General features: G+C 47.7%; 1 protein-coding gene across 15 annotated transcripts; it reads right to left on the reverse strand.

The window, feature by feature from the left end:
- Positions 1 to 797: 797 nt before the first annotated feature.
- On the reverse strand, positions 798 to 5234 carry LOC125553183 (uncharacterized). 15 transcript variants are annotated; one of them, XR_015601858.1, is made up of 5 exons: positions 4737 to 5234; positions 3620 to 3673; positions 2815 to 2960; positions 2560 to 2660; positions 798 to 1138 (listed from the first exon to the last, which is right to left on the reverse strand). XR_015601858.1 is itself a non-coding variant. In XM_087519281.1 (3 exons), the coding sequence occupies exons 1-2, from the start codon at positions 5232 to 5234 to the stop codon at positions 3638 to 3640; spliced, it is 534 nt and encodes a 177-aa protein (XP_087375407.1). In that variant the 3' UTR covers positions 798 to 2960; positions 3620 to 3637. The 15 variants fall into 15 exon arrangements, 1 of the variants encoding a protein (XP_087375407.1); XR_015601850.1 differs by having other exon boundaries at positions 798 to 2473; XR_015601859.1 differs by lacking the exon at positions 2560 to 2660.
- Between the last annotated feature and the right edge of the window lie 7786 nt (positions 5235 to 13020).

A 13020-nucleotide genomic window follows, 5' to 3' on the forward strand; every position in this document is an offset into this window, starting at 1 on the left:
ATCCTACGCCTCCTACGGATTGATAAACCTTAGGTCATCCACTTGAGGGACATTTGCTACTGTCCTACAAACCTCTGCACTTGGAGGCCCAACAACGTCTACAAGAAGAAGGTTGTGTAGTAGACATCAAGCTCTTTTCTGGCACCGTTGCCGGGGAGGTGAGTGCTTGAAGGTATATCTTTAGATCTTGCAATCGAGTCTTTTAGTTTCTTGTTTTATCACTAGTTTAGTTTATAAAAGAAAACTATGAAAAATGGAATTGAGTTTGTCTCATACGCTTCATCTTTTAAATATCTTTCGTGAGTATGATGGAAAGGAAAAATTGTACTCAAGTGCTAGAAGAAGAAATCTATAAAATGTTTGGCACTAAATATTTGAATGATGAGCATGATTGCAATGTTGTTAGTATGAATTCCTTGAATCATATTTTTATAACATGCATAGACCAACTAAGGAAGTATTTTTTTAAAGTTAAAAATATCGTTATCTCCATGAGAAATCTGAGTTTGAAAAAAAAAACATGTTTGTATAATATTTAGACTTGTTTGTGTGGCCCATCTGGAGTCGGGCTTGCATCTCCTTTCCTGTTATTAAGGATTTCTCTGCATACATGGTTACACAAATGGACCGTTACACCAAACAGCACAATGTCTATTTCAAACACGAATTGTTTTGAAAATTAAATTAAGTTTTAGCACGGAGGAACAGTCCAGACTTGAAACAGCGGATGCAACCACTTTACAAATTCAAACTCTTTAGTACCCATTTATGATTATAACGTCTAATGGAACAAGGTGTCAATAGAATAAAGAGTTATTTGAAATGTGTTTCATTCGTTCTTTACAAAGTGGTAGATACAATTTCACTGAAAATAAGAATTTTCAGGCTCATTTAAAACGGTATTTTCATGCATACAAACCATAACTAAACAACGTGAATGTAAATATATATGACTGAGTCATACTTCCTAATACAAAAGCAAGTAGGTAGGCCTGTTTTAGAGATTGTGGTAAATTACAGGTCATTATTACACGCAAAATGTTTTTGTTTCGGAGCAGAACACTGATATCTTTGTCTTCATATCCTTTTCTTCTCAGAGCTGGAGTGTGATGCCTTGCTCCTATTCATGGCTCTTGACCTACAATTTTTGAACAAACTAAATTAGTTATTCATTCAATGGGAAATCTGAAGTGGGGATTACTTCGCCAATATCGTTAGCAAGTTTATGAGGGAAAAGAAAGCAATGTAACTTCCAAAAGCAAAGGTAAGAATGAAGTACATACTGTAGCTGGGAAAGTAGGAACATGAGCTGCGACATGTTTCAGAAAAATGGTCGAGGTTCCCTGATCCTAATAATATGAGCTACGATTATTTTGTCAGGGACTCATGGCTGTATATAACTTTCACAAGCAACATCCCATATGTGACAACCTACCTTCGACCACAAAGCTATATAATCTATATAATGGTGAAAAATGGAGCTTTCGATAACATACATACCTATTTTTCCTAAAGCAAAGCTAAGAATGAAGTACACAGTATTTTAACTGGAAAAGTAGGAAAATTAAATCATATACTCTGAAACATATTGCAGAAAGAGAAGTGTGAAGCACACTTCCTTGAAATTTGAACATAAGCGGACATATATTTTTGTTGAGCCTGCTATATATCTATGGGGAAGCATGGATAAGAAAAGATAGAAATTTAGAAAATGTATGCAAATTCACATATATTTTTCTAAAATCCCATGGAAATGTGTTGGTCCACTTGGTCTATCAGGTTAGTGTATTTCAAAAAAGCAAATCCGGCAGCTAATAGTTTGGATAAAACCTCTAGATAGTAGAAAACAACTTCCAATGATTCAATTGTACATACTAAAAAGTTCGCCAGGAAATGAGACGAGCCAGCAAAATACACTAAGTTACAGAAGAAGCACCTAAAATACAATAGTGGCAGTTAGTTTGGCAAGAAACCTGCATATATTTGAGTGCAATTCACATCCTCTAGGCCATCGTTCTCACGCATTTTTTTCTAGTAAGTAGAAAGCATATACAAAGTATGAAAAAGGGATACAGATTACACAACAAATAGTAGTTTTAGAGCTTTAGAAGGCCGTCCAGTTTTGCATAGTATGCTTTCACCTATGGAGAACTGGACACTGTACTACTAATTTCAGAGTCAAGACATATTTCAATCTCTAAAAGAAACCTGACACGAATCATCTGCTACTCTAGAAATTTGATTTATCACGCCTAACCAACATGGAACGATCATCTAACTTTCTGGCTATACTAACGTGTAAATATTTGGCAGGTATAGACTATAGTGTCAACCATACAGTATTATTTGCAAAAGCAAGGAAGGTTGCTGTAGCTAGATAAATGACCCGTTTCAAGTTGACTGCCAAATTTTTATTACAAAGTGGATGCCTACTAATAGCGCATCTCGGGGAATCACAGTGAGATTGAAAGGCCTGGAGAAATGCAAAACGGCAAGATAAAATTCAGACATTGGCATAGAGAGAAACTAATAGAAAAACATGCACCATCAATCACTCACCAAGGTCAGCAGCTGGACAATAGCTGAGCTGCCGTAGATGGTTACCAAGTAATGAACAGAAGGAAAATCAGTACAAAATAACCATGAGAGCACCAAACTATCTGCAAACAAGAAGGCCCTTTCTTGGATTATACAGGACGAGTACGCCATGATGATCCAAAGAACAAAAATATGGATTTAAATTTATAGAGCAATGCTAGGAAGATATTGTCTTGAAGAACGGAAAGTAAGAGAACAATAAAGCAAGCAACGAACCTGCAAAAATATCCTCCAAATTTTGCGTGAAAATCCATCGAATATATCCTTGACCGCATATTTGTCTCTGTCAAGGTACTCTACAGGAAGGTTCTCCAAAAAACAGAGTAAAGTTGTTTTTCCTTTTTGAGAGTTTGATAGCAAACCTGCAATGCATCAAAAAGGGATTAGAATTGATAAGAAAATAAATCTCTGCTATTTTATAGTCAAAGAACATGCTTCAATCAACAAAAATACAAAAACATTGAAATTTGACGGTGTAAGGAACCTGCAGTGATATATTGAGCCATAAACTACTTTGCAATTATATATTGAACCATAAACCTGAAACTCTACTTTGATGCCAATATATTTATAACTGGGAAAGTAGGAAAATGAAATCATATACTCTAAAACATATTGCAGAAACAGAAGCGTGAAGCACACTTCCTTGAAATTTGAACACAAGTGAACATTCATTTAGAATATGTAGCTAACATAAACTTAAGCAAGACTATTCAAATGATCATGGTACATGGTGGATTTATCATAATTGATATTTGGCTGGAAGTGGATAAGTTCTCTAGTTATTCTGAAGCTCATTTTCAGTAGTCAGATAAATCAACCTGATTTCCTAGCTTAGACGTTTCAGACATGTCTCACAATATGATGTGACCATGGGTTCAATCCCATATTCAATTATGTACGAAGAGACATTTGGGTACAATCTTGGAAAGCTATTTGGAAAAGAGAGGCCATACTGATACATTTAGATCAAACCCCATGTGTAGTGGGCGCAGCAGTGGTAGCAAACAAAGAGCCTTACCTGAATGTGAAACGATGCTTAGCATTCTGCCTCACCAATTGATCTGCAAAGGATCTTCACAAAAGAGAGCATATTAGAGAGAGAGATAGGATTAGGCAAATGTATATAGCAAAGCATCTACAGTAATGTCATCACACTGCCAGTTTCAATTCACGCAAAACAATTGACAATTTAGTCAACAAATAGCTTCAAGTTCTCATGATCATAGTTGATTTCATAATCTAGTCCACCATGTTGATGCTCTGAATATCAATTAAAAAAGTTCATTTGAAAGGATTATTTTAGACTACATAACTTGAAGTGGTGTAGCAATTAAGTACTACAGCAGACCGAATAGTAACAGGCCAATTATAAACAATGCAGTGCAATGCCCTTTTCCTTATGATGGTGTTCCTTAGTGTAACCTACAAACCAAATCGAGCATGAAAATAACCATGTTACCTATTTTTGTGCTACATATAGACTGAAACCAAGTAAGATAATGTAACCTGACAAGAAGTACAGTATCGTTGATAACAGAATAGAAATTGAGAACTGGCCATTCCAAACAAAAACAACATTGCTAGTGTTGCAAAAATGGATAATCCAACGTCAAATAGTGATGCCTCCGTCAATCAAATCCCTGGGAATTTTCCTGCAGATGGCATAACACAAAAACAAATCTCAAAACACTGTACAACTCAGTAGAGATCCAAAAACTGCACTGGACAATGCCAGCAAAAAAGTCACACCCACCGACTATCATTAGACCATACCGTAATTTTTGCATTTTCAGTGTTAAGATCGTTCATAAATATATCATCTATAGTGCAGTTCTCCAGAAATAGACGAGCTAATCATTCTGTTCTACAAAAAGACCTAAATCAGTACTGCCGACTATCCATGCTCAAAGTAAAAACATCAATTCATAGCTAATCCCCAAATACAGATAGTAATCCAACGAAATCAAAACACCGCAGTCACCAAATATGGAGATCTGAAGATCGGAAGGGAGGAAGATGGTACCTGTAAAAGTCGACGGACTTGAGCTTGCTCGAGGAGTGGCCAAACGCACACAACACACATGCAGCAAGCAGGGCAGGAGGACCAGGGAGAGCAGGGATTCGAAGGAAGTTACCTTGCCGGGACTGGATTCCTGGGGGTAATGGTGGAGCTGACTCTCGGCGGCGGCCAGGGCGACTCCACCCGGCGGCCAGGGTGACTCCATGCGGCGGCTAGCAAATCCAGGCGGCAGCGGTGGCGAGGCCATGTGGGCGCTCTCGATCCAATCAACGGCGGCGAGTAAGATTAGGAGTGGTCTTCTCCTAGGCTCGGGCTGATGGCATCCCTGACGGCGCATCGAGGGCAGCGGCGTTGGAGAGGAGGGAGCAGGGAGGAAACGAGGTGGAGGGGGCTCGAGGGCGGCGACGTGGGAGAGGAGGGAGCAGGGAGGAGACGAGGCGGAGGGGGCGCGGGCCTGACGAGAAGGGTTGGCGCGGCGGCCACGGTTTTGACCCTTTTGCACGTTACACAGGACGAGCGCGGCGCTCGGGCAGTGGGATCGGCGAATCCCGACCGCAATGAGACGTGCAGCCAGTGCCACTGACGAAAGGGACCAGGAGCAGCACCGGCCCATCCGTCATCACTATAGGACAGACGCGGGTGCATAAGCCGGGTACACACACATCGTCCTATCCCTACGCAACTGCTCCCCATAACGCACGCCGCGGGCAGTGCGAGGAGCGGTCCCCACGCGCGTTTGACCCGCGACGCGACGTAGGAGACAAAGCTCACATGAAAAAGTCATAAAAGTGAGACCAACTTGTGGGACCAAATAACAGGCAGGCCCACTTGCAGCCGCACAACAGGCGAAATGGAGGGGCTAGCGGGAAGCAGAAATGACACAGCGTCCATGACGCGTGCACGCGGCGCTGCAGAAGAGGCCGCTCGCGCACCCCAAAAACGGGCACCCAACCAATCGGAAATCGCCCGAGCCCACAGGTCATTCCCTGTCCACGTTTCACCGCGCAGTCAAAATAACAACACACGTTTTCCAGCCAGATCCAACGGACAGCAGCAAAAAAAAGACCGCGTTGACCCTGATCAAACGGCCAACGAAGGCTGAAATCGGGGGAGCCTTTTCCATGCGAGTTGGCCAGCTTCATTATTGTTTTAAATCTGACAAGATTCAATTGTTACCTCAAATTAGAGCACATTCAGGCAGCTGGCCCTACCTCTTCTCCCAAAGAAGCAGTGGCCTCCGCCGCGCGATGGAGTAGGCCCTGTGCCATCCATCGTTCCGACCAACACGGGGAAAGTCTGACGTTGACTCCTGTAACGGACGTCGTCGACGGACCCTGGCACCAGCGGCGGCGGCAGGACTTCGATTGATGGATTGACCACTTCTTCGACATGCACGAACACTGGATACATGTACATCCCTAACGTGGTCTGCGGCGATCTTAGTGGCGACAAATAGTACAACTCCGGTTCCTGCATCGGTATCTCAATACCAATCACCTTCGGTATGGTGGACGGCTTCTTCATCCATGCCATAACCGTCAGAGCCCAGCTGTCTGAAGGAACAAACATACTTACGAGCTCACCTCCAAGGTCGTTGATAAGCTCATTCATGGACTCGTTGTTCCAATGTGACGCCCGGGTAATTAGGCTACAGTAATCCCACGTTAATGATGCCACGTCACCTCGATTATTGTTGCTAATCTCGCTTTAGTTCGAAACCGGTTCAAATTCAAATTCAAAATCAAGCAGACAATAAAATATTTTCAAATATTAAAACTAAAATGTTGGGGTGTTGCCAAATAATGCATAGGTAATTATTGTGGAGAAACCACAATTTTATAAAAGGATTAAGTGCACTAAAATATTTAAACAGGAGCAAAACATTAAACTAACTACCCTTTTCAATTTGATAAAATATTAAACTATTTGTTTTATTGCCAAAAACTTATAGGGCAGTGGCATACTTATTAAAACTAAATTAGGGACCAGTGGTGTAGTTTATAAAACCAAATTCAAAGGAAACTAAAATAAAACAGAAAAGAAAATACAAAAACAAAAAACAAAAAAAACAAAAAAGAACCCCCCCCCCACTGGGCTAGTTGGCCCAGCTGTTAGCCAGGCCGGCCCAACTGACCCAGCCGGCGCCCCCATATCCCCCACTCCCGTGTGACCTAGATCGCTCAACCCCACTCCCCCCCCACGCCTCGCTTCCCTCCTTCCCCGTCTGGATCGGGATCGGGGCAACTGCGCCCCCGACCCCGCCGATGCCGCGTGCCACCCCGCCGCACCTCGTCGGCGCCCCGGTGCCCGCGGCCATCCCCGGATCTCTCGCGCCTCTCCCTCGTGGGATCGACCACGCCGCTCGAACCCCTCCTGCGACCCATCGCCGGACGCCATCGCCATGGTCCTCTCCGTCGACGGCGCTCCCCGTCGCCGCCGCCGGAGCTCCTCGCCGGACGGCCTCCCAGGAGCGCTCCCTCGCCGGTCTGCCTCGTCTACCTCGACGCCATCGTCTCCGACCACCACCCCGACCCCCGCTGCCTTAGTCCCTGCGCTCCATCGTGAGCTTCCTCCCTCTCCCCCTCTCTGTTGCACGTCGCCGCTCCCGACTGCCCCGACGAGCTCCTCCGCGCGCGCCCGTCACCGTGGCCTCCTCCGGCCTCTCCTGACCGCCTACGCGCCCGCCTGGGCCTCGTCTGCCCAGGGCCACGACTCCGTGGTCCGCGCTCGCCATCGTCGCTGCGCTGCTGCTCGCCCCGCCCGGTGTGCCCCACGCACGCGCGCCCGAGCCCCGCCTCGCTCTGCCGCGGCGCTGCTAGCTCGCGCCCGCTGCCGCCCCAAGCGCCCCTACAGCCACACGCGCCGCTGCCTCCTGCCCTGCCGCACGGCTCCCTCCGTCTCCGCGCCGTTCCGGCCGCCTGCCGGTGTCGTGGCCGCCGGCGCCCCGTGGCGCTGGGCCGCACCCGTTACGGCTGCGTCCAGGTGACCCGACGCCCGCACCCGCAACGCCCACTCGCCCGCTAAGACCCCTTCGGGCCACTGACCAGAGGGGCCCAGCCCACAGAACGTTTTAAAAGAAAATGAAAAATAAAATAAAATAAAATGAATTAATTAATTTATTAATTAATTAAATTAATTAATTAGTGAATTAATTAAGTTAATTAATCCTATTTAATTAACCTAATTAATTAGTTAGTTTAATTAAACAGTAACTGGATTAGCTAAACCCTAACTAACCTAAACAGAGGATGACAGGTGGGTCCCGCTGGACCCACGGGCCAGGTTTGACTTTGGTCAGCTGGGTTTGACCTGCTGACGTCATGGTGATGTCATGCTGACATCACCTTTCACTGTTCTGGATAATGTTCAATTTAAATAATTAAATAAATTTCAAAAATGCCTAAAACTTTGATAAATCATAGAAAATAAACCATAACTCGGATGAAAAAGTTTTATACATGAAAGTTGCTCAGAACGACGAGACGAACCCGGCTACGCAGCCCGTTCGTCCGCCACGCATCCCTAGCATAGCGAACACCCGACTTTCCCCCTCCGGATCCTCTGCCCGAAAACGCGAAACACCGGGGATACTTTCCCGGATGTTATCCCCCTTCACCGGTATCACCTAATACCGTGTTAGGGCACCTCTAACGTCGTTACTTGTCATGTCATGCATCACTATGCATATGCTTGCTTATATATTTATTGTTTCTCCCCCCTCTTCTCTCGATAGACACCGAGACCGACGCCGCTGCTACCCAGTACGACTACGGAGTTGACGATCCCTCTCTCTTGCCAGAGCAACCAGGCAAGCCCCCCCCCTTGATCGCCAGATATCGCCTACTCTCCTCTATACTGCTTGCATTAGAGTAGTGTAGCATGTTACTGCTTTCGTTATTCCTATCCTGATGCATAGCCTGTCCTTGCTACTACTGTTGTTACCTTTACCTGCAATCCTAATGCTTAGTATAGGATGCTAGTCTATCATCAGTGGCCCTACATCCTTGTCCGTCTGCCATGCTATACTATCGGGCCATGATCACTCGGGAGTTGGTCACGGGTATATGCTATATACTTTATACATGATACATGTGGTGACTAAAGACGGGTCGGCTTGAGGAGCACCCGCGAGTGGATCTTTGAGGCGGAGCGACAGGGCAGGTTCCGACCACCTAGGAGAGAGGTGGGCCTGGCCCTGGTCGGCGTTCGCGGATACTTAACACGCTTAACGAGTTCTGGGTATTTGATCTGAGTCTGGCCATTTGGTCTATACGCACTAACCATCTACGCGGGAGTAGTTATGGGTATCCCGGCGTCGTGGTATCAGCTGAAGCCTTCGTGACGTCAGCGACTGAGTGGCGCGCGCCGGATTGGAACGTAAGCCTGCTCTTGTATTAAGGGGGCTAGTTCTGCTTCCGGCCGCGTACGCAACGTGCAGGTGTGCTAAGGGCGATGGGCCCAGACCCCTGTGCGCTTAGGTTTAGACCGGCGTGCTGACCTCTCTGTTGGTCTAGGTGGGGCTGCAACGTGTTGATCTTCCGAGGCCGGGCATGACCCAGGAAAGTGTGTCCGGCCAAATGGGATCGAGCGTGTTGGGGTATGTGGTGCACCCCTGCAGGGAAGTTAATCTATTCGAATAGCCGTGATCTTTGGTAAGAGGACGACTTGGAGTTGTACCTTGACCTTATGACAACTAGAAACGGATACTTAATAAAACACACCCTTCCAAGTGCCAGATACAACCGGTGATCGCTCTCTCACAGGGCGACGAGGGGAGGATCATCGGTTAGGGTTATGCTATGCGATGCTACTTGGAAGACTTCAGTCTACTCTCTTCTACCTACTGCAAGACGGAGGCTGCCAGAAGCGTAGTCTTCGAAAGGATTAGCTATCCCCCCTCTTATTCTGGCTTTATGCAGTTCAGTCCACCGATATGGCCCTTTACACATTTACCCATGCATATGTAGTGTAGCTTCTTGCTTGCGAGTACTTTGGATGAGTACTCACGGTTGCTTTCTCCTTCTTTCCCTCTATCCCTTCTACCTGGTTGTCGCAACCAGATGTTGGAGCCCAGGAGCCAGACGCCACCGTCGACGACGACCCCTACTACACCGGAGGTGCCTACTACTACGTGATGCCCGCTGACGACGACCAGGAGTAGTTTAGGAGGATCCCAGGCAGGAGGCCTGCGTCTCTTTCGATCTGTATCCCAGTTTGTGATAGCCTTCTTAAGGCAAACTTGTTTAACTTATGTATGTACTCAGATATTGTTGCTTCCGCTGACTCGTCTATGATCGAGCTCTTGTATTCGAGCCCTCGAGGCCCCTGGCTTGTAATATGATGCTTGTATGACTTATTTTATTTGTAGAGTTGTGTTGTGATATCTTCCCGTGAGTCCTTGATCTTGATCGTACACATTTGCGTGCATGATTAGTGTACGGTCAAATCGGGGGCGTCACATCCAAGCACGTTGAGGTATGCCGTGAAAGGTAAGCTTTGTTAAAAACTCATGCTCAGAGGGCACCGAGCCCCATCCTGGGTGCCACCGATCAAAGCTCACCAGCGCGCCATCGCAGAACAAACGCCGGAAAGATTTGAACACACGACTGCAGTCGAAAGTTGTCCGGAACCTGACGAAGAACTCAACCGGTGGCGGACAGACTTCGATTAGCAAGTCACTTATTTGGATGTCGTGCGCAATGCCAAGAGCTTTGACAAGGTCGTCCGGCGAGACGGGAGGCCGGTCGCCGTTGATGGTTACTGTCGGTGTCAAAACCGGCGGATCTCGGGTACGGGGTCCCGAACTGTGCGTCTAGGTCGGATGGTAACAGGAGGCAGGGGACACGATGTTTTACCCAGGTTCGGGCCCTCTTGATGGAGGTAAAACCCTACGTCATGCTTGATTAATATTGATGATATGGATAGTACAAGAGTAGATCTACCACGAGATCAGAGAGGCCAAACCCTAGAAGCTAGCCTATGGTATGATTGTTGCTCGTCCTACGGACTAAAACTCTCCGGTTTATATAGACATCGGAGAGGGCTAGGGTTACACATAGTCGGTTACAATGGTAGGAGATCTACATATCCGTATCGCCAATGCTTGCCTTCCACGCAAGGAAAGTCCCTTCCGAACACGGGACGAAGTCGTCAATCTTGTATCTTCATAGTCCAGGAGTCCGGCCGAAGATATAGTCCGGCTACCCGGACACCCCCTAATCCAGGACTCCCTCAGTAGCCCCCGAACCAGGCTTCAATGACGATGAGTCCGGCGTGCAAATTGTTTTCGGCATTGCAAGGCGGGTTCTTCTCCAAATTCCGTGTACCTGTTGAATAGTGTCCGGTTCCTTGTAAATGTAGTGCTCCTCGGCTTCTACGTCCAATAATGGTCGTTTCCCACGTGTCAAATGGATACGAAAAGTCAGGGTGTTTTTTATATTTACACCCCTAGCCGCGTGAATGAGCCGCCTATTTAAGGGGACGAGGATTTAGATCCAACCCACACCTTCTCCCTTCCGCGAGTATTCATCAGAGCGCATCCGACAGAGGTCCATTCTATCATGGCCGGCCACCGCAGCTCCTCCTCTCGCCCCTCCAGCCCTCAACCTGGAGATTGGAAGAGGTGCTCCATCCCGCACAGCGAGCTAGTGAAGCTCCAGACCAAGGGATTTCTCCCCCCGGCCTATATGGTCCCGGTTCGAACCGGACTTGCCACCTATAATGGCGGAGAGCAAGCGGAGAGCGCCCCCAATCCCTCCAAAGGAGAGCGGGTATGCCTTGCCCCTTACTTAATAAGAGGGTTCGGATTTCCAATTCACCCGTTTCTCCGGGGGCTTCTGGAGTTCTATGGCCTCCAGCTGCACAACCTCACGCCTGCCTCCATATTGCATATCGCGGGCTTCGTAGCCCTTTGCGAGCTGTTTTTGGGCTGCAAGGCTCATTTCGCGCTGTGGAAAAGGTTATTCTGCCTTGTGCCCCGCTCTAAGGAGGGGTCGATATATCGAGTGGGCGGAGCCAAAGTGTGGCGCATCGCCGGGACCGGATATCTATCCGGAACCCCAAAGAAGGCGTCCGAGGACTGGCCTTCGGAATGGTTTTATATAGAGGACGTCCCGCTGTCGGATCCTGTCTGAATCGGCCTCCCTGAGTTCGACAGTGCTCCCCTAAAGAAGCGCCTAAGTTGGCGTCCATGGAGCCCTCAGAGGGAAAGTGACAGGGACGTTATTTACCTGATGGGCCGGATAAGATTGTTAGCTCATTCCGGACTGACCATGATCGGGGTCATGGCCGCATGCATCATGCGAGGGGTGCAGCCGCTTCAATATAGAGGCCGCCCCATGTGGGACTTCAACGGGGAGGACGACGCCACCCGCTACGGCCGTAAGGGGCCGGATTTGGCTGCCGCTCTAATAAAGACCTTGTCCGCTTTGTACAAGGGAGAAGAGGAGGAATTTCTCCGTGTCAACCCACGGGGTGGATTTTCTATGTACAATCCCCAAGTTGGGTAAGTGGACACTTTTACTTGCCCATTCGTTTTATATTCCCATTGTTAAACATTCAGTCTAACGACTTCAACGCAGGAACTGCGCCAGGCTGTTAAAGAAATAAACAGCCCTCCTCCACAACCTGAGGATCCGGGACGGTCCCTCGACCCGGCCTCTCAAGAGGATCCGGACTTATCTGTGGAGCTGATTGATGGAGTGTTTCATCAATTGAGCAAGGACAACGCCTTGGTGGCCATTACGGCCGATTATCCAGGGCTACTCCCAGCCTCACAGGTAACTGAGACCAGGGTCCCAGCACTTTGAAAAGGGATATGTCCTCACGTGTTTTCGATTGCCGTATGACAACCGTGTTTTGCAGGGGAGGCCCTTGAGACGGGAGGCCGAGCCTACGGCGACTAGCCAACGAGGGGCGACAAGGCCCCGCGAGCTGAAAAGAAGTGCGGTACGGACTGAGGCACCGGCGCAAAGGTATAGCGCGCCACCTTATTCCCAGGTGTTATTCCTTCGAGGCATATTAACGCTCGTGCTCTCTTCAGGATAAAGAGACCTCGCCGGACTATATCCGGAGAGGCTGCCAATCGCGCCTCCACCAGCCAGGCTCCAAAGCCTGGTCCGGAAGCGGAGGCGAACACGAGGCGCGCACTGGACGCTCCTCCGACAGAGGATGCGGACAGGCTGTCTGCCACCAATTCCGAGGTGGAGAGCGCCATGAACCACAGGCGTCGCTAGACAGTTCTTCGCGACGCTTGTTTCTCCCAAGAGGCATTGGATGCCTTCAATTCGGGAGACGCGTACCTTCGTGCCGCTCAAAATGGTCTAGCCAGAGCCACGGAGCAGTATGTGAAAGACATACGGGTAAGAAAATTTTGGTAATAATATATATATATATATACC

This window comes from Triticum urartu, chromosome 1A (genome assembly GCF_056163025.1).
Source record: "Triticum urartu cultivar PI428250 chromosome 1A, HENAU_Tu73, whole genome shotgun sequence".
Taxonomy (NCBI): Eukaryota; Viridiplantae; Streptophyta; class Magnoliopsida; order Poales; family Poaceae; genus Triticum; species Triticum urartu.

Excerpts from the sequence above, each read along its gene's own strand:
- LOC125553183 (XM_087519281.1), bottom strand. The coding sequence starts at position 5,234 with ATGGGCCGGTGCTGCTCCTGGTCCCTTTCGTCAGTGGCACTGGCTGCA. Across the intron at positions 3,674-4,736 it reads AGGAATCCAGTCCCGGCAAG|ATCCTTTGCAGATCAATTGG; the intron begins GTAACTTCCTTC and ends TCTTTTGTGAAG.